At 42.3% G+C, this 21,636-nt stretch overlaps 1 protein-coding gene and 1 long non-coding RNA gene across 3 annotated transcripts in view; both read right to left on the reverse strand.

The window, feature by feature from the left end:
- Positions 1–263: 263 nt before the first annotated feature.
- LOC124002360 lies at positions 264–5,276 on the reverse strand. Its single transcript, XR_006832992.1, has 3 exons — positions 5,173–5,276; positions 1,042–1,510; positions 264–873 (listed from the first exon to the last, which is right to left on the reverse strand). It is a non-coding gene; the product is annotated as an uncharacterized LOC124002360 (long non-coding RNA).
- A 7,294-nt stretch (positions 5,277–12,570) lies between these two features.
- Positions 12,571–21,636, reverse strand: part of LOC124003784 (EGF-containing fibulin-like extracellular matrix protein 2) — a 24,940-nt gene continuing 15,874 nt past the window's right edge. For both annotated transcript variants that reach the window (XM_046312353.1, XM_046312352.1), the window contains exons 5-9: positions 18,828–18,947; positions 18,496–18,615; positions 18,010–18,133; positions 16,804–16,996; positions 12,571–14,753 (exon numbers count right to left, since the gene is read on the reverse strand). In XM_046312353.1, coding sequence (XP_046168309.1) covers positions 14,592–14,753; positions 16,804–16,996; positions 18,010–18,133; positions 18,496–18,615; positions 18,828–18,947 — 719 coding nt within the window. In that variant the 3' untranslated portion in view covers positions 12,571–14,591. The remainder of the gene's footprint in view (positions 14,754–16,803; positions 16,997–18,009; positions 18,134–18,495; positions 18,616–18,827; positions 18,948–21,636) is intronic.

The raw sequence follows: 21,636 nt of genomic DNA on the forward strand, positions 1-21,636 counted from the left end.
TTGTAACGCCAGGGTAGTGGGTTCGATCCCCGGGACCACCCATACATAGAATGTATGCACACATGATTGTAAGTCGCTTTGGATAAAAGCGTCTGCTAAATGGCATATATTATTATTATTATTATTAATGGGCAAATATTGTACAATTCAGGTACGGAAAGCTCTTAGAGACTTACCCAGAAAGACTCACTGCTGTAAACGCTGCAAAAGGTGTTATTAACTCAGGGGGTTGAATACTTATCTAATCAAGTGTTTTATTTTCCTTTTAAAAATGTATATATCTTTTACAAGTGTTAGAATTCTACAAGTGTTAGAGTCATTGACAAAAAAATTACAATTAAATCCATTTGTATCCCCCTTTGTAACACAACAAAATGTGCTGAAAAGGATGTGAATACTTTTGGAAGACACTGTATCTGCCATGATGTCAACCGGCGTGTCTGTGACGATCTGTAGGGGGAAGGCCACTAGTAGTCCGTCGGGGGCCTGGGTGAGAAGGCCGGTCCCAGGCCTGTCAACTGCTGCCCCAACATCTACTGCTGACTCACCATCAGCATCAGCAGGTCAGGGCTCGAGCTGTCGGGGTAGTCTGCTGTACTAAAGTCTGGACTGCTGGGAGGCCAAAGTGCGAAGGGGCTGCCCGGGTCATCGGTCAGGCCTTCGGTCTTTATTTACTCTTTAGTTTACTGCTCCTTGAGGATCATCTTATTCTGCAGATGGGTCTTCTCTATGGCTGGAGATCAGCTTGCACTCTGTCTCTTTCACAATGGACTCCAAGGGCTGGTACGGGTGGAAGGGGGGCAGCATCTCTGTCTGGACTGTCTGCAATGACAGGGTTATCCTGTAGGGGGCACTGCCTCTGATTGGAGCCACCTGAGACAGCCACACAGGACCACACAACTAGTTAGTTACAAGGTTGTACCATCTAGTATTACAGTAATCATTATAATGTTTTGATGCCTTGTGTAGTCAACTGGTGTTAGGTTGTCTTCTTGGTCAGGGAATTAACAAAGTTAGACCTATATTTACTGTTGGGCTGACCTTTTGTGATGACGGGTGCAGGTGTTGTAATGTTAGAAGAGACTCTGTCTGGCTCCACAATGGTCAGAGCTTGGAACTCATAAGATGTAAGGAGATATTACAAAAGTATAGTTGGTATCAATATTTGGTATCAATTTGGTGTCAATACAACTCCATCCAGACAAATAAACAAACATGTTTGTAGAAGTACAGTAGTTATTTGTCTGTTAGTAACTAGCGGTCCCTACCTGAGAGGTGTCATGGGAGGGGATAGGTCTTGCGCGGGGACCGACAGGATGTTGTTGGGTTAGTTGAGGAGGTAGGACACCACAATGGTGTGACCACCCTTAGCACCTCCTTCTCCTCTTCACTCACTTTCCTTCCGTGTCCTCCTCGTCGCTGCTGGACGATTCTAATATCTCGTTCATGTCCGTCTTCCAACTGTCTGGGACCACCTTGGTTTTGAGGAAATGCACTGCCCCATTCAGTACTGGGAGTAGCCAGAGCAAGTCAAGAGTTACAGATCAATTTAATCTCAATTCAGTTGAATGAGACATTTGATTTCCCCATAAGAATGGTCATTCAGTTCCTGAACTAAATGGAATTGTGAGTGCAGAGTTCCCTAGGTGAGCCCTCCTTAGGTTTACTCGACAGGAACTCATGCTTAGAGATGCTGTCGATGTTAACTTCATGGATCTCCTTTCATGCAACAGTGTGACTGAAAATATACAACACACAATAACATCTAAATGCATGCACATTCAGCTAAAAATGTTACCAATTGTAAGACTTTATTAGCAAAAAATACATGCATATTTACATTGGCCTTGGCTAGCACCGGGCCCCAAAAAATCAAACAAGACATAGTATTTGTTAACTGACCACAATTTCTTCATTACTATTTGACACAAAAGTAGGATACACAATGCTGACACTTTGGATTCTGCAAATGACCCCGCCAAACATTGGTCCTTCTTGACTTTCATTAGAGAGGTTCTGTCCCCCTCCCATTCATGTCTCTGCAAGACAAACAGGAGCGAGTAAAACGGACACATGGAAACATATGAGCGTATTCAAGCAGTCATGCATCTAAACAACACCCAGCCTACGCTCTAAATGGCACCCTATTCCCTATGACAAGGTTGTCAAACTGAAACAACACCCAGCCTACGCTCTAACTGGCACCCTATTCCCTATGACAAGGGTGTCAAACTGAAACAACACCCAGCCTACGCTCTAACTGGCACCCTATTCCCTATGACAAGGGTGTCAAACTGAAACAACACCCAGCCTATGCTCTAAATGGCACCCTATTCCCTATGACAAGGGTGTCAAACTGAAACAACACCCAGCCTACGCTCTAAATGGCACCCTATTCCCTATGACAAGGGTGTCAAACTGAAACAACACCCAGCCTACGCTCTAAATGGCACCCTATTCCCTATGACAAGGGTGTCAAACTGAAACAACACCCAGCCTACGCTCTAACTGGCACCCTATTCCCTATGACAAGGGTGTCAAACTGAAACAACACCCAGCCAACGCTCTAACTGGCACCCTATTCCCTATGACAAGGGTGTCAAACTGAAACAACACCCAGCCTACGCTCTAAATGGCACCCTGTTCCCTATGACAAGGGTGTCAAACTGAAACAACACCCAGCCTACGCTCTAAATGGCACCCTATTCCCTATGACAAGGGTGTCAAACTGAAACAACACCCAGCCTACGCTCTAACTGGCACCCTATTCCCTATGACAAGGGTGTCAAACTGAAACAACACCCAGCCTACGCTCTAAATGGCACCCTATTCCCTATGACAAGGGTGTCAAACTGAAACAACACCCAGCCTACGCTCTAACTGGCACCCTATTCCCTATGACAAGGGTGTCAAACTGAAACAACACCCAGCCTACGCTCTAACTGGCACCCTATTCCCTATGACAAGGGTGTCAAACTGAAACAACACCCAGCCTACGCTCTAAATGGCACCCTATTCCCTATGACAAGGGTGTCTGTTACGGATACAGTTATCCTGTGTGTGTGTGTATCCTGTGTGTGTGTGTTTCTTTTCTCTCCTTCTCCCCTCACAGGTGAAAACCATCACTCCCCAATCAGTCAACAATCAATCATCAATCAGAAGACACACCTCCTCCTATTTCCTGACCTATCACAGTTCCTTCCCCATGGTTTAAAAACACCATCATTTGTTTGTTCTAAAGCTCAGCTCAGCTCAATCTCTCTGTAAATGCCATGTCTGTAGGTCTCTGTGTTTCACTCTCGCTTTATGTCTTAACCTCTCTTTTGTTTAAGCACCTCATAGCACTTTGTCATCACCTGTGAGTATTGTTTTTGTTTATGGTGTTTGTGTTTGATTGCTGGTGGGAAAAGGGGGAAACCAAGACAAGTCGCCCATGGGCATACACTACCCGTAGGTGAACTTTGTTAAATACACTAGTTAGAACTGGGCGGACCACCCACTGTATTTTTGGTTAGTTAGTTAGTTGTTGTTAAAGTAGTCTAGCTTAGGGGTGTGTTTTTGTATATTTATTGTTTCTTTCCTTGGGTCCAGCTCAGCCCCTTTTCCTGCTCCCCCCATTACCGTGTGTTTATAAATAAACCTAGAGTTTGACGGTAGATTTCTGTTGTCGTGGTTATTTCGTGCACACTTTTACTTTGTCACAATAATAATTTGCATGAGTTATGTTACGGGTCTCATTACCATCCCCCCTAGACTGTCGGGCCAAAAGGGATTCGTAACAGTGTCAAACTGAAACAACACCTAGCCTACGCTCTAACTGGCACCCTATTCCCTATGACAAGGGTGTCAAACTGAAACAACACCCAGCCTACGCTCTAACTGGCACCCTATTCCCTATGACAAGGGTGTCAAACTGAAACAACACCCAGCCTACGCTCTAACTGGCACCCTGTTCCCTATGACAAGGGTGTCAAACTGAAACAACACCCAGCCTACACTAAATGGCACCCTATTCCCTATGACAAGGGTGTCAAACTGAAACAACACCCAGCATACGCTCTAACTGGCACCCTATTCCCTATGACAAGGGTGTCAAACTGAAACAACACCCAGCCAACGCTCTAACTGACACCCTATTCCCTATGACAAGGGTGTCAAACTGAATCAGCACACAGGCCATAGTGAAAAAAACACAACAAATTTGCAGGCCAGACATTAGGTCTATTAGGTCTGTTTTTACAAAACAACATGCATACAATTGCCACCCAAACTGGCCATTGTTTAGTTAGAAAGAAAAGATAGACCTTTATGTCTACTTATGTACATACTGTAGGATACTGTATAGAGCAATTTAGCATATTAAAACAAAAGAGATAAATAACGTGTCCAGCCTTTGCTGCTAGATGTGCATAATATGCTGTGACTCTAATCAAAACTCAAAATAACCCAAATGTAGCTAGGTGGTTGAAACATTTAAACATAAAACATGTTTATTGTTTTTATGGATTGCCTGGATGGATCACCAACCTGGTCTCAGAGCATTTTGTATTATTCTGTATGTAAATCCGGAATATTTAATTTAGGATGATATTTTATTACAGTTTGGTACTGTATGGTTACATAAGACAGATGGTTACCCTGCTTCTACACCTGCATTGCTTGCTGTTTGGGGTTTTAGGCTGGGTTTCTGTACAGCACTTTGATATATCAGCCTATGTAAGAAGGGCTATATAAATACATTTGATTTGATTTACTTAAGGCAAAAACGAAGTAGGGTGGTTGGTTGGGGTGGATGTGTGGGAGTACAATGCTAACGTCTAGCAACCCAAAGGTTGCGAGTTCAAATCTCATCATGGACATCTATAGTGTTTTAGCTAATTAGCAACTTTTCAACTACTTACTACTTTTTAGCTACTTTGCAACTACTTAGCATGTTAGCTAACACTTCCCCTAACCCTAACCTTAACCCTTTTAGCTAACCCCTCATCTAACCCTAACCTTAACCCATGTAGCTAACCCTTTCCCCAATGACCTAGCAAACGTAAGCCACTTAGCTAGAATTCGTAACATATTATACATTTTTCAAATTCGTAATATATTGTATGTTTTTCAAATTTGTAACATATAATCCAAATTTTGAATTTGTAACATATCATACAAATGAATACATACCGTTTTTTCTGTTTTGATTCATTGTCAAGTTTAAAAACCGAAGCCAGACTGCAACATTTTAGTAGCCTAGCTAGGACTGTGGCATGTGTCTATGTACACTTTCCCTCCGCTGCGTGCTGTTAACTGGACATACAAAAGCGGCGTAATTGATGTTGAATTCAAAGATGCAAGCGCATCAGGCTGTAATTCTATAAAGTAGATGGCTCAACTGTTGACTCATTTATACTCGCTTGTGTGTCCTATTGTCATTAAGTAGTAATTTATACCCATGTGTGAATCCTTTATTTTACAATATGTTGACAAGCAAGATTACATTTTCTGTAGGCTACAGCAATGAATCTTCAGAAGCTTAACTTGGCATGGACGTTAAGCCTATAACCCTTTAAACTTTTGGCCCGGTAGGAGATTTGGTCAGTGCCATTAGTAATGATATGATATATCGCACTGGCTGGCTCTAGTGTGGGTGTGTGTGTGTGTCTGGGAAGTGTGTGGCAATGCACTACTGTTTGGCGTGCATCACGTTGGCAGTGCTTGCTGTGGCTTGTAGTGCAGCTCATTGTGGGGCAGTATGGAAGCAGGCCAAAATGAATTGACAACCCTAATCATTCCGCGGGCAGGATAGAATTGTTTCACAGGCAGTTTCAGCCCACAGGCCTTGTGTTTGACACATACCCTATAAAGTGCACTACTTTTGACCAGAGCCCTGAGTGCCCTGGTAAAAAGTAGTGCACTATGAAGGGAATATGGTGAGATTTGGGAGGCACACCCACACTTATGCAAACGTGTGAACAACTCATGCAAAAAGGATGTGTATTGACATGAACTGTGCTTCATAGAGATGAGGCCAGAGGGCGAGGTCTCACCAGGTCAGCCCCCATCTGCAGCAGCACCTCAGCCACATCCGTTTTCACAAGCGTACGTCAGCGCCGTATATCCTGTCGCCGTTGTGGCATGGACATTGGCTCCTGAGGACAAGAGCACATGTGTCAAATTACACACAGAGGGTTGTGTGTGTGATCAGGTTAACAAAGCAAAACTTTGGAGGTTTCTGTGATAGCCATGTGAATTTGGAGGTTTCGGTGATAGCCAAGTGAATTTGGAGGTTTCGGTGATAGCCAAGTGAATTTGGAGGTTTCGGTGATAGCCAAGTGAATTTGGAGGTTTCTGTGATAGCCAAGTGAATTTGGAGGTTTCGGTGATAGCCAAGTGAATTTCGACAATGGATGAATTGATGATGAGCGAATCTCAAATAGAGATTAGTAGTTTGGTTTGAGAGAGCCGAACAGAGAGGCAGTCCAGTTAGGAGAGGTTCTGCTCACCTACATCCAGCAGGTATTCAGCTCAAGATGTTGAGCAGCCCAGCTCGATGTCGGCCCCAGCAGTTGATTTTGGCAGTTGCAGAAAACAGAGACAATAGAGGGAGGATTCAAGATCGTTTTGCAGGGAACACACTTTTAAAGGAGCACTAATCTATTCCCACTGTTGGCTATTGACCCCAGAAAAATTATTTCAAATGGATTTGGAAAAGCCAGCTTGTCAACTCAATAATATCAGGAGCTTAAAACTGTATCTGAATATAATCAATTTTGTTTTCCGAATGAGGGGTTTTGTATTTTGCCTCGACACTGAGCTTGGACATGGAAGGTCAAATCTAAAAAAAAAGTACTGGCTTAATTCCCAGAGAGAAAGAGAGGGAGGGAGAGAGAGAAGGCCATACCTTGTGCCAAAAGCAGCACCACCATCTCCTCGTGCAGACTCTATGAGTGGAATGTATCCATCATCGTTGACCTCCTCCAGTTTGGCACCCCTCTCCATCAGCAGGGCAGCCAGCTCGTCAGGGGTCGATGCACGACAGGGGTCACCATCACAGCCATACTGCGACTTGTTCAATTTAATTTAAAGGGATACTTTGGGATTTGCCCAATCCGTTCAGATCTGATTACACTTCCACATCCCTTTTAGCCATCACCCTGCAAGATGGACCATATAGCTCACCAGGACGGCCCCACCAGGGGGAGCCCTCGAGTGTATGTTGAACTGGAGGTGGAAGTTGAACGAGACAGTTATGTCCCAGGGCTCCAAGACAGACGGTATAGGTCACCTGGATGTCGAACGAGTGAGACGTCCGCATCTACCTCAGAGCTATAGCTGCCTCTCACAGGTTGCTGACAATGCCTAAATTACGATTTGGTTAAATAGGAAACCTGTTAGTTGTGTTATAGCAGTTGGATTTGTGTTATTGCAATGTGCATAAGGAAGTTTAGGCCTCCTTTCAAGTTAACAAACTTCTCACACTGACAAATTTCTCACACTGATGAGACATGCATTAATTGTCTACATTCGTTTTTGACAAGTATATTCTATTACAGATTCCTTGACGCATACTTTTAAAATGATATTGAACTGAACATTACATTTTTTTTTATAAACATATTCACTCAACAAACATATTCCTTGAAATATATTTTTAGGAGAGTACTAATATTACTGTCCCCACTACAACAAATAAATACTTAAATACATGTCATTTTGTCCTTGAAACATTTGATTGAAATACTGTAGAATTCCATTCATTCCTATGGAGGACTGCACATTCTGGGGAGTGCCAATATGGCGGCCGGTGGTTTCAAAGCCTCTTATTGGTCATTACATAGCATTGGAAAAATCATTGGACGGACAGTGCCTACAGACAGTCTGCACCGTCTTGAACTTCTTTTAAAATGTTGCTGCGTTACAAAGTGGGATTAAAACTGATTCAATTGTCATTTTTTTGTCAACAATCTACACAAAATACTCTGTCAAAGTGGAAGAAGAATTATATACATATTTTTAAAGATGAATGAAACATAAAACACTAATATACCTTGATTAGATAAGTATTCACCCCCTTCAGTCAATACATGTTAGAAACACCTTTGGCAATATTTGCCCAGTCTTCTTTTCAAAATTCTTCACACTCTGTCAAGGTGTTGGGGATCAAGACTATACAGCAATTGTCAAGTCTTGCCATAGATTTACAAGCAGATTTAAGTCCAAACTGTAACTTGGCCACTCGGGAACATTCACTGTCCTCTTGGTAAGCAACTCGAGTGTAGATCTGGCTGTGTGTTGCAGGTTATTATCCTGCTGAAAGGTGAATTCCTCTCCCAACCAAGGCAGCCTCTACTCTTCCTGAGGTCCAGCAAAATTAAGGCAGTTATACAATTTGAAAAACATTACAATAAATTCACAACACTGCTCTTAGCTCCATCCCGTTTCTTTTCATTCTGAAAAACTCCCAAGTCTTTGCCGATGTCAAGCATACCCATACCATGATGCAGCCACCTGTAAGCGATTGGGTGCAGAGTTATAGCGGAGTCAGGTGCAGGACATGAGTAACATAACTGAGTTTACTCAAAATATCAAGCCAAATTCCAAATAGGAACAAAAACCACTAGCACCAAACACAACCACTAACGACATTAACAATCACGGACAGAACAGGAATGTATGCCAGAGGGTTAAATAAGGAACGTGATATGTAATAGCAACCAGGTGTGTGTGTAATACAGACAAAACAAAACGAAACTGAAACATGGATCGATGGTGACTAGAAAGCCGGTGACGTCGACCACCGAACACCACCCGAACAAGGAGAAGGGCCGACTTCGGTGGAAGTCGTGACACCACCACCATGCTTGAAAATGAGGAGACAGTTACTCAGTGACATGTTGTGTTGTACTTGCCCCAAACATAAGGCTTTGCATTTAGGCCAAAAAGTGTATTACTTTGACGTGTTTTTTTGTTGTTGCAGTATTACTTGAGAGCCTTGTTGCATACAAGATGCATGTTTTGGAATATATTTATTCTTCTTTTGACTCTGTCATTTATGTCATTATTTTAAAGTCACTACAATGTTGATGAACCATCATCAGTTTTCTCTCATCACAGGCATTGAACTCTGTAGCTGTTTTAGAATGTATGCACACATGACTGTAAGTCGCTTTGGATAAAAGCGTCTGCTAAATGGCATATATTATAATTATTATATTATTTAAAATCATCAATGGCATCATGGTGACATCCTTAATTAAGCACTTTCCTTCCTGTCATGCAGCTTATTTCAGAAGGACAACTGCATCGGAATAATTATTAACAGAATAATTATTCACTTGACCATGCTTTAAAGATATATTCAATGTCTGATTTGTTATTGTTACCCATCTACCAATCACTGCCCTTCTTTATGACATTTTCAAAAAAGTCCATAGTCTTTGTAGTTGAATCTGTGCTTTGTTGCCTACCCTCACCAGGTGGTGAGGGTAGGCAACATCTCCACCCCGCTGATCCTCAACACTGGGGCCCCACAAGGGTGCGTTCTGAGCCCTCTCCTGTACTCCCTGTTCACCCACGACTGCGTGGCCACGCACGCCTCCAACTCAATCATCAGGTCTGCGGACGACACAACAGTGGTAGGCTTGATTACCAACAACGACGAGACGGCCTACAGGGAGGAGGTGAGGGCCCTCGGAGTGTGGTGTCAGGAAAATAACCTCAAACTCAACGTCAACAAAACTAAGGAGATGATTGTGGACTTCAGGAAACAGCAGAGGGAACACCCCCCTATCCACATCGATGGAACAGTAGGGGAGAGGGTAGCAAGTTTTAAGTTCCTCGGCATACACATCACAGACAAACTGAATTGGTCCACCCACACAGACAGCATCGTGAAGAAGGCGCAGCAGGGCCTCTTCAACCTCAGGAGGCTGAAGAAATTTGGCTTGTCACCAAAAGCACTCACAAACTTCTACAGATGCACAAGCATTTCGCTACACTCGCATTAACATCTGCTAACCATGTGTATGTGACAAATACAATTTGATTTGATTTAAATGCAATACTTGACTGAGGGAACGTAGATGTTGTATGTATGTGGGACTAAGGAAGGGGGAGTCATTCAAAAATAATGTCAATCCCTATTATTTGACACAGAGTGTGTCCATTTAACTTATGTGATTTGTTAAGTCAAACTTTGCTTCTGAACTAATTTAGGCTTGCCTAAACAAGTGGGTGAATACTTATGCAACAACTAGAATTTAGTTATATATTGTTTATACATTTTCACTTTGACTTTGAGTATTTTGGGTAGATCAATGAAAAAAAAAATACAATTGAATCTATTTCAATCCAACTTTGTAACTAAAAAAAAAGATAAAAAATGTCAAGTGGGTGTAGATTTTCCATAGGTACTGTAACTATCTAACCACACACACTAAAGTGCAGTACTACATTTTAGATTTTTTTTTAAAGCATTGGGGTTTCTTTGAACTACATATATCCATTAGTTTGTCAGAAATGACCCTTGATTTACTACAAAACTATAAAAAGATAGAATGCACACATACTGTGTGTGTCACGCCTTGACTGTAGAGAGCGTTATATTTCTCTATTTTGGTTTGGTCAGGGTGTGACTTGGATGGGCAGTCTATGTTCTATGATTTTCTATTTCTATGTGTTTGGCCACGTGTGAGATTCTGTCACGCGGGACTAGGTTTGTGAGGAAGGAATCAGGCGCAGAGAGTTCCACAGGGAAAAGGTGCACTTTAATCTGGCACAAACAAACAAGCCTACAACACAGGGCGCGGAAATATATGGACCACCCAAAACACAGGGTGCCAGGTCCAGAACATGAACACACCTAACGCACACACAAAATTATTTCGGTGTGTTCTGGACCTGGCACCCTGTGTTTTGGGTGGTCCATATATTTGAAGATCTGTGTCACGCCCTGATCTTAGAGAACTTTTCATGTCTCTATTTTGGTTTGGTCAGGGTGTGATTTGGGTGGGCATTCTATGTTCCTTTTTCTATGTTTTGTATTTCTTTGTTTTGGCTGGGTATGGTTCTCAATCAGGGACAGCTGACTATCGTTGTCTCTGATTGGGAACCATACTTAGGTAGCTTTTCCCACCTATGTTTTGTGGGTAGTTGTTTTCTGTTTAGTGTTCTTCACCTGACAGGACTGTTTCGGTTTCGTTTATTCACTTTGTTATTTTTGTTTCAGTGCTCAGTTCAATAAAAGTCATGAACACTTACCACGCTGCGTTTTGGTCCGATTCCTCCTCATCCGACGACGACACCCGTTACAATCTGGTACAATGCTGTGTACTACTCCTGTCACAGAACAGTGCAAACTGGCACTAACCAGAATAGAAAGAGGAGTGGGAGGCCCCGGTGCACAACAGAGCAAGAGGACAAGTACATTAGAGTGTCTAGTTTGAGAAACAGACGCCTCACAAGTCCTCAACTGGCAGCTTCATTAAATAGTACCCACAAAACACCTATCTCAATGTCAACAGCAAAGAGGCGACTCCGGGATGCTGTCCTTCTATGCAGAGTTCCTCTGTCCAGTGTCTGTGTTCTTTTGCCCATCTTTATCTTTTATTTTATTGGCCAGTCTGAGATATTACTTTTTCTTTGCAACTCTGACTAGAAGGACAGCATCCCGGAGTCGCCTCTTCACTATTGACATTGAGACTGGTGTTTTGCAGGTACTATTTAATGAAGCTGCCAGTTGAGGTTTTGTGAGGCGTCTGTTTCTGGCCATTTTGAGCCACAAATGCTGATGCTCCAGATACTCAACTAGTCTAAAGACGGATATTTTTATTTCTTCTTTAATCAGGACAAGTTTTCAGCTGTGCTAACATAATTGCAAAAGGGTTTTCTAATGATCAATTAGCCTATTAAAATGATCAACTTGGATTAGCTAACACAACGTGCTATTGAAACACAGGAGTGATGATTGCTGATAATGGGCCTCTATACGCATATGTAGATATTCCTTTAAAAAAATATGCAATTTCCAGCTACAATAGTCATTTACAACAATAACAATGTCTCCACTGTATTTCTGATCAATTTGATGTTATTTTAATGGACAAAAAAGTGCTTTTCTTTCAAAAACAACGACATTTCTAAGTGACCCGACATTTTTGAACGGTAGTGTATATATATATATATATTATCCCAAAATGCCATGCCCTAATACCACCGTAATTGAAGAACCAGCCTGCCCACACACTTAATAATTGATTCTGCTTAATGTAAAGTGTCTAGTTAGTATATCATATCTAAAATGTGGCATGGGGACTAAAATAATGAAATGATGTGTTAACTATACTCTAGTCCAAGAGACAGCAGGAGAGCAGTTCAGTGGACAAACTGTGGACAGTGCAGATAGAAATGTAATGGAAAATGAAGGCATTTTGTATGATGCACAGATATGGACTATTGTTGTTGTCCATTTGTAATATGACAACAGTAAAACTAAAACTAATATTGTTATTATTATTACTTCCTATTCCTTCAAGTATGCTTACTAGATCTTTATTTTGAATAAATAACAGTGCATGACTAAGACAAAGTCAAATGTATCTTTTATTTAAAAATAAAAAAAGAAGTAAATATTCTCAAAAGCTGTGACAAACTTGTGCTTGGTGTAAATATATATAACAATGTTAAGTCGCATGAATGTTTTATATATTAGAGCTACACGTGGACTTCCTTCGTATAAAATAAGACATACATTTATATTGGCAATTTTCAGTCTTCAATTACATTTTATTATCACCCCAATAAATAATTTTCATATTGGAATGTAACCACATTTGTTTCCACATAATATTGTTGCCAGAACTATGTATCTACATGGTAATTATATAGGTATATTATATAGGCTGGTACATTGCAACCACAGTGTAGGTACACATTGTTATTTATGGTAGGTCTTCAACTGTTACCTTTTTAACAGTTTTTATAAACAGACATTTGCTCAAATTGACTGTTAAAACCACAGAGATATGGAATACTGTACTTACACTGTACCTACCTATATATAGTACATACACAGTTGAAATTGCATGGCATTCGGAGTGGGAGCCTTTTGATTCAATTGAGCTTCCTTGTTGATTGTCAAACATGATATTTATTTCAAAAAGTCTCATGGAGTCAAATGCTCTACTAAAAAAACAGAGTTAATCTCAAATTGTGATTCAATGACTCCTTATGAAAGGAACTCTGTGTCGAAATGACCTGACTAACTGTTTGTGGCAGATCGCTGACTGGAAGTTCTGTGCAGGATCAAGAGGCACTCTGGCACACATACAGACATGTTAAGCAACAATTCCCCTGCCTATATGACCAAACAACACTGCCAATGATTTCCTGAAAATATCACTTTTGCGTCCAAAAGCATTATTGCTTTATTCCCATTGGACAGAGGTTGCCGAGCAACTCTCCGATGAGGGTTGACGTGATCATACATTTCCATTCGTTAAGGATGCCATTGGATTACTACACACTGCAAACGGTTCCATCACAGTCCTCACAAAATCACTATACTTGTAACCCATTAAATCACACTTCACCAATAAGCTTGACTGTTTTAGGTGCCTTTGTCTCTCTTTTAATCTCGGTTAACCCAGAACTAAAATCTCACGTAATTTGGTCAGAAGCTCATAGTCCGTCCAATAGAGATTATCTCTCTTCAAGAAAACTGAAACAGATATGTCTCTTTTCAACGACAATTGGTATTTATATTGACATCACATTGCATTACTGTACGTTTCTTTTCAACTACATGAATGAAAAGCTCTCCAAACAAACAAAATCAGTGATCTTAAAGGGGATATGATGTAATTGTGAACCTCACTTGGCAACTATGATAAAAGATAAAAAGGGCAAGTGTGATTTCAAACACGGGTCATTTCTCTGCAGGAAAACACATCTTGACTCGACTAATGTTGAGAGATTTCACAACGATTTCAAATGTGACGAGAACTCATTCTCCTACTACAGTGCAATACGTACGTTTAGCAAAGGATGAGTAAGAAAGAGTTGTGTTCAGTTTAAGTCACGTTATGCTCTTACAATGTTATCATTAGCCAGTGATGCATAAAGTGACTATATCGTGGCCTGGCTATTTCACCCTCCTGCTCCTCCAGTATGTGCTCTGTGTGGGTGTGTTGGTTTTCACTGCAATTATCCAATGGTTCAATCTCCAAGAAAGGACTACACACTTTGAGCTAAAACAAAACAATTTCACCCAGTCCAGTGCTCAACCAGCAGATCAGACAATATACATTCAATCCCAATTTATACAGCCATCCATTTGAATGAAAACTAGCCAACACAGGACAAGGACCAGGAATGGGAAACCCTTGCATGGAGTATGTGGATATCTCTATTAGATCCAAGCAGTACAGAGAGTGTTAGGCCTTGTGAGGGTCTAGGAGGGAGTAAGAGGGCTGAGTAGGATGAAAGTGCCCCTAGGCACTGATCTAAGGCCAGTTTTGCCTTTTATCCTCTAATGGATAATATGAGATATGGGGACGGGTAAACTGATTTAAGATCTGTGCCTAAGAGCAATTTGTAACTGGAACTTAGAAGGCATAGGGTCCCACGATGATGGTGAGCCGGAGCAGAGAGCTGGAGCGGTAGTTGAGGACATTGTTGTGGGTGACCATCTCCAGGTCAACCACATGCTCCCGCGGTCCGGTCAGCGGCTTGGTCATCACCAGCATGGCACTGACGTTACTGGAGCGCTGGTAGGTTAAAGGGATTATTTAGTTAGCATGTTCTGAGGATGCTAACAAGGGTCCTACCACTACCATTATTTTACACTCATTGATGTTAATGCTAATGTACAAATCTGGGGTCGCTGACCCTCCAGGTCCAGGTTCCATCCAACCATTTTAATGCGAGTAAAGTACCTGTTGGATAAAACAATGTACAACACGTCTGATGGGAACAGCAATTGTCGATAAACATTCTTAAAATGTCGATAGAACAAAATACTCAGGACCGGGGTGAATCGGTGAAATAGATAATGCAACAAATGGCAGTGAAACCCCGCTTTTTTTTGTCGCATTTGTCGCAGTAAATTTGCCGTCACAAGACGGTTGTAATGTCCTTCTACTACAACTTGGAAAAACAACGCACAGTTTATTAGGCTATAGATGAAATAAGTATTGATACATTTTACAGACTGGTGAAAGTTCAGAGTGATGAGCTTGATGCTCCTTTGCGAAAGCTGAAGAACATACGCACACACCCATGTACTTTCCACAGGTGCTGGAGTTGTAGGCCAACTCAAGGAAAACAGGAAGGAAAACGCCACAGTTTATTAGGCTACAGGGTTTCCCCCGTGTAAGACAGACCACAAGGACATTTCAACATGTAAATAACATTGGTGGACATGCAGGTAATCAGGCCCTTGATCTTAAATCTTTGTCCTGTGTGGGGGTGGGTAAATGAGTTGCATTTGTACGTAAAGCCGCATCATTGTTATTTACATGTTGAAATGTCCCCTTGTGGTCTGTTTTATATAGGGAAAACCTTTGGATGCCTCGAGACAGTGAGCACCACAGAAATATACGGGCAGGTGAGACAAAAAAAATCTGGTTGCTGCTCATTTTGAACAAGCTGGACATCCTATTTAGTTCTCTGAGATACATTGGAATAGAAATGGTCAATATGTCACACAGGGGAGGGGACATTGAGAGGAATTTGACTTTTATAGTTTCAATATGTCTAAATTGTGTTTTTTTTCATCCTAATTTAATATTTTATGTATAAGCATATTACTGTAAATATTGATCACATTCATTGTGCATGATCATATAATTTGATACATTGAATGTTAATATTGTGAAACTAATGTAAATGGTAAATGTCTTTACCTCCTGTTTCAGGAAGTGATGTCACGGAGTACTGCCCCTATATATATAGGACCTTCCATCCCCACCTGGGATATGGATGCCTGATGAAGACCTAAGGGTCGAAACGTTGTTGTAAATAAATATCATGAGCATGAGCAGCAGTGTGCCGCCTTTTCCTTTCTGTTTTCCTTGATGCTCCTTTCCAATAAATATTGAGGTATGTATGCTGGTGACATGATGATCGGTGCATGGCTGCCAATTGACAAATAAAAATGATCTCGCATGATTATCCAGAATCTCATCATGTATCCTTTGCACTATGTGCAGTGTCTATGAGCTGGCTGTTAATCGCAGACTTTTTGTGCCAACTCTATCGACCAAGTTCAATGTGGGATGGAAACACCTAGAACTGTTTTTTTTATTCTGTAAATGAAAAGGTACACGACAAAGTACCTTTTTATGTGCACTAAGTCATTATGCACAGCTTTTAAGTTGCAAGAAGTCAGTTTGATGGAAACACACCACTGCCAGTAAAATTAGCATACTTTTTGGTGCGAATATTAGAATATTAACTTCAAACCTACCTATAAACTACTTTTTAGCTATCCAATAATAATTATGTAAGTGGGAAATGTGTGTGAGCTATCCATTTAAGGGTAAGGGATAGCAATGAGGGGGAAGTCAAGAGATTATTTCATTGAAGGGACTGTCCACTCAAAATGCAATCTCACAAGATATTCCCTAAATAGCAAAGGGCAGCCAAAACATCTGAAACCAACACCTACCTTAAATAAGTTTTTCAATGACACAGTAGACGAGAGATCATTCAATTACGCTACCACTTAGGTAGAAAAGCAAGTGACACATGATGACACCATCTGACATGATGGTAACGTTAATACCTGTTGAGTGACTGAAACATCTCTGGGCTCACCCTGAGGATGAACTCTCCTCCCTCGTTGCCAGACTTGACCCTGAATGTATTGTGCATGTTAGGGTAGACGCTCGTTGCCTGGATCTGGAAGATGTCGGCTGGGACGGAGCGCTCAGACGAGATGCTCATGTACTTGTAGACGATGGACGGCGGCAGGCCTCGGCAAATTGTGAGCGACTGGCAGCTGCAACGCCTACAGACATGCAGAGAGAACCATTGGGTATGGTGACGTTAGCAGATACTTTTATACATGTGGCATATACAGTGGGGCCAAAACGTATTTAGTCAGCCACCAATTGTGCAAGTTCTCCCGCTTAAAAAGATGAGAGAGGCCTGTAATTTTCATCATAGATACACTTCAACTATGACAGACAAAATTAGAAGAAAACAATCCAGAAAATCACATTGTAGGATTTAATGAATTTATTTGCAAATTATGGTGGAAAATAAGTATATTCAATGTCGCATTTTTTTTTTACCCATCTACCAATAGGAAAACCTCCCTGGTCTTTGTGGTTGAATCTGTGTTTGAAATGCACTGCTCGACTGAGGGACATACAGATAATTGTATGTGTGGAATACAGAGATGAGGTAGTCATTCAAAAATCATGTTAAACACTATTATTGCATACAGAATGAGTCCATGCAATGTATTATGTGACTTGCACATGTTTACTACTGAACGTGCAGTATTTAGGCTTGCCATAACAAAGGCATTGAATACTTATTGACTCAAGGCTTTTTATTTGTAATTCATTTGCAGAAATGTTGAAAAACATAATTCCACTTTGACAGTATGGGGTATTGTGTGTAAGCCATTGACCCAAACATCTCAATTTAATCCATTTTAAATTCAGGTTCTAACCTTACAAAATGTGGGAAAAGTCAAGGGGTGTGAATACTTTCTGAAGGTGCTGTATGTGATGGGTCAAAAAAAGGGTCAATGCAGATAGTCCGGGTAGCTATTTGGTTAACTATTTAACTACTTAGCAGTCGTATGGCTTGGGGTAGAAGCTGTTCAGGGTCCTGTTGGTTCCAGACTCTGTTTCCTGTAGTCCACGATCAGCTCTTTTGTCTTGCTGACACTGATTTGAACCTGGGTCTCCTGCACCCCACAAGACTGTGTTAGCCCACTAAGACTTCAGGTCCCAGTCAAGTTTACTCATCATGTGATCATTATCATGCATCTCACCGGACCATACTCACCCCTCTCCTGTCTTCACATAGGGCTCGTGGCAAGGGTTCCTGGGGTAGCAGCGGAAACCGCCAAAGTAGTTCCAACACATCTCGTCCTCGCGGCAGTTGTTTCCTGTTTCACACTCATCTATGTCTGTTAATGGAAAGAAAATGTCGTTACTGAGAGAAAATGTAGTCAATGGTCATTTCAATAAGAAAATAACTTAAAATAGCTTATGAGCTTAGTACAACGGTCTTGTTTGTCTTTGTATACAAGCAATGCATAGCTTAAAACTACATTTCAAACTATCATGTCTATCTCATGGACTGTTAGTTAATCAATCAAGTGTCAATACTGACTTTATACCAAGATACAAGTAAAGATCTAGGCCTAAAGCCAATGAGTTATCATTGGGGATTCAGGTTAAAGGTATTAAGATTCATTATTATGATGAACGACTTCCTGCTGTTGTAAGAGAGGGCTAGATATTTTACTAGTTGAAACAGGCACATTACCTTGGCACATTCGGTTGCCTTGGAGCTGGTATCCCTCGGGGCAGGTACAGACATACCCTCCGGGCTGATTCACACACTGCCACTGGCACATGTAACTCGAGAAGGCGCATTCATCAATATCTACGAATAGATAAATATTACGTAGTCAACCATTAAAGGGAGTCTGACAGAAACTTCTCAGGAAAGAAAATATTAGGTGTGAGCGGGGGGGGGGATTGTAAAGTTGTATTAGTATACATTATCAATAAGGTACTGATAAATGAAGGTACTGATAGTTATACATTGAGTATAGCAAACATTAGGAACACTTTCCTAATATTGAGTTGCAGTACCTTGGCAGGAGGCTTGGTTGGAGGCTAGCTCATAACCCTGCTCACACTGGCAGATGAAGGAGCCCATGATGTTGTAGCACTGGTGTTGACAGGGATTGCTCCCCTCACACTCGTTCACATCTGCAAGACAATGAGGGACTAATAAATTAAAGAGAAATTGCAGAAAGGCAGAGCGAAAGTAGAGAAAGTCATCCATCATGATATTCTGTGAGAACAACTTGGCATTTACAGTACCAGTCAAAAGTTTCGACATATCTACTCATTCAAGGGTTTTTCTTTATTCTTACTATTTTCTACATTGTAGAATAATAGTGGAGACATCAAAACTATGAAATAACACATATGGAATCATGTAGTGACCAAAAAAGTGTTAAACAAATCAAAATATATTTTAGATTTGAGATTCTTCAAAGTAGCCACCCTTTGCCTTGATGACAACTTTGCACACTCTTGGCATTCTCTCAAACAGCTTCACCTGGAATGCTTTTCCAAAATTCTTGAGAGTTCCCACATATGCTGAGCACTTCTTGGCTGCTTTTCCTTCACTCTGCAGTCCAATCCCAAACCATCTCAATTGGGTTCAGGTCGGGTGATTGTGGAGGCCAGGCCATCTGATGCAGCACTCTATCACTCTCATTCTTGGTCAAATAGCCCTTACACAGCCTGGAGTTGTGTTGGGTCATTGTCCTCTTGAAAAACGAATTATAGCCCCACTAAGCGCAAACCAGATGGGATGGCGTATCGCTGCAGAATGCTGTGGTAGCTATGTTGGTTAAGTGTGCCTTGAATTTTAACTAAATCCCTGACAGGGTCACCAGCAAAGCACCCTCACACCCCCTCCTTCATGCTTCACAGTGGGAACCACACATGAGGAGATCAACCATTCACCTACTCAGCGTCTCACCTACCACCGGTCTAATGTCCATTACTCGTGTTTCTTGGCCCAAGCAAGTCTCTTCTTCTTATTAGTGTCCTTTAATAGTGGTTTCTTTTCAGCAATTCGACCATGAAGGCCTGATTCACACAGTCTTCTCTGAACAGTTGATGTTGAGATGTGTCTGTTACTTGAACTCCTCTCCTTTTCCAGTTCAAGCACTGGATCGTCAACCCCTGGGATCTGGCACAATCAGACACATCACAGCAACACTCACTATCACCGTAGGACCCCGTGCACCAAGAAAGCCTTTCCTTCCTCATCCTCGAGGCACCCCTACACAAAGTCATCCTCGTCCTCCCGTGGCTCCAAAGTCACGTCTCCACCATCTCCTGGTCGAGGATGGAGATCACTGCCTGGGCACACAGATGTCGAAAGACCTGCTTTCCCTTACCCTGTGGTTCCATGTCAGTCGATAGTCCTGTGGTTGCCCTCCATGCCATCATCCCAGAGGTTTACCAATATCTCTGGGAGGTTTGCTCCAAGACCTGTGCCACCTGTCTCCCTGCTCATCGCCCCTGGGACTGTACCACCGCCCTGCTGGCAGACTCTGCGCCTCGACGCAGCCTCGTCTACCCCATGTCGGTGGCTGAAACCAAGGCTATGGAGGAGTACATCCAGGAGGCTCTCCAACAGACTTTCATCCGCCCATCCACTTCCCCTGCATGGCAGGCTTCTTCTTCATGGCCAAGAAGGAGGGAGGTCTATGTCCGTGCATCGACTACAGAGGTCTCAATTCCATCACCACCAAGTACCGCTACTCTCTCCTGTTGGTGCTGGCTGCCATCGAACAGCTCTGTGAGGCCCGGTTTTATACTAAACTGGACCTTCAGCACAATTTCTGGGCACTATGAGTACTGGATTAATAAACGCTCTGTTGGTGTTCCAGGCATTTGTGAACGAGGTGTTCCAGGACATGTTTGGGCGTCAGGTGGTCGTGTATATCGACAACATCCTGATCTACTCAGCCACCTTGGAGGATCACATCGCCCAAGTCTGGGTATTCCTGGGACGCCTCCTGGAGAACCACCTGTATGTCAAAACAGAGAAGTACCAGTTCCGTCAAGCCGCTGTCTCCTTCTTCAGATACCCGATCAGCCCACAGGGAGTAGTTATGGATGAAAGGAAGGTTGAGGCAGTCAAGTCATGGCCAGTCCCAACCACCATAAAGGGACTACAATGGTTTTTAGGCTTTCCCAACTTCTACAGTCGCTTCATTAAGAACATCAGCTCCACCGCCTCTTCTCTCCCCTCAAGGGTAAGGGTAAGGGTAAGTTGGTGTGGAGTCCTGCAGATTTCATCACTGATCTCCCTCTTCTGATGGTTTAACTACTATTACGGTTGTTGTGGACAGATTCTCTAAATCCTGCCGTTTTATCCCTCTCTCTGGTCTCCCTATGGCTCTCCAGGTCGCTGAGGCACTGTTCGAGCAGGTCTTCCGGCAGTATGGCCTTCCAGAGGACATCGTCTCCGACCGTGGTCCCCAATTCATGGGCCGGTTCCTTCCCTGGGCGGAGTACGCCCAGAATTCACTGCGTCACTCCTCCACCGGGCTGACCCCCTTCCAGTGTGTCCTGGGATATCCGCCAGCCCTGGAGAGCCGTAATGGAACCGAGCCCGACCGAAGCACCTGCGGTGGACAAGTGGTTCAGACTCGCATAGGAGGTTTGGAATGATGTCCACATGAGACTCCAGCATGGAACCTTCATGTAACAAAAACAGACTTCAGCTGAATTCACCTGATTTGATTACATCTTCTGTTTGCTTGGTACTATTATTCATTATGATTCAGGGGGCACACCCAGGGGTGGAAATGGGAGGGTGGAGAGTATCTCTGGGATTTGTACAACATTATTTCACTCCTTGAATTCAATG

The sequence above is a fragment of the Oncorhynchus gorbuscha genome, linkage group LG18 (genome assembly GCF_021184085.1).
Source record: "Oncorhynchus gorbuscha isolate QuinsamMale2020 ecotype Even-year linkage group LG18, OgorEven_v1.0, whole genome shotgun sequence".
NCBI lineage: Eukaryota > Metazoa > Chordata > Actinopteri > Salmoniformes > Salmonidae > Oncorhynchus > Oncorhynchus gorbuscha.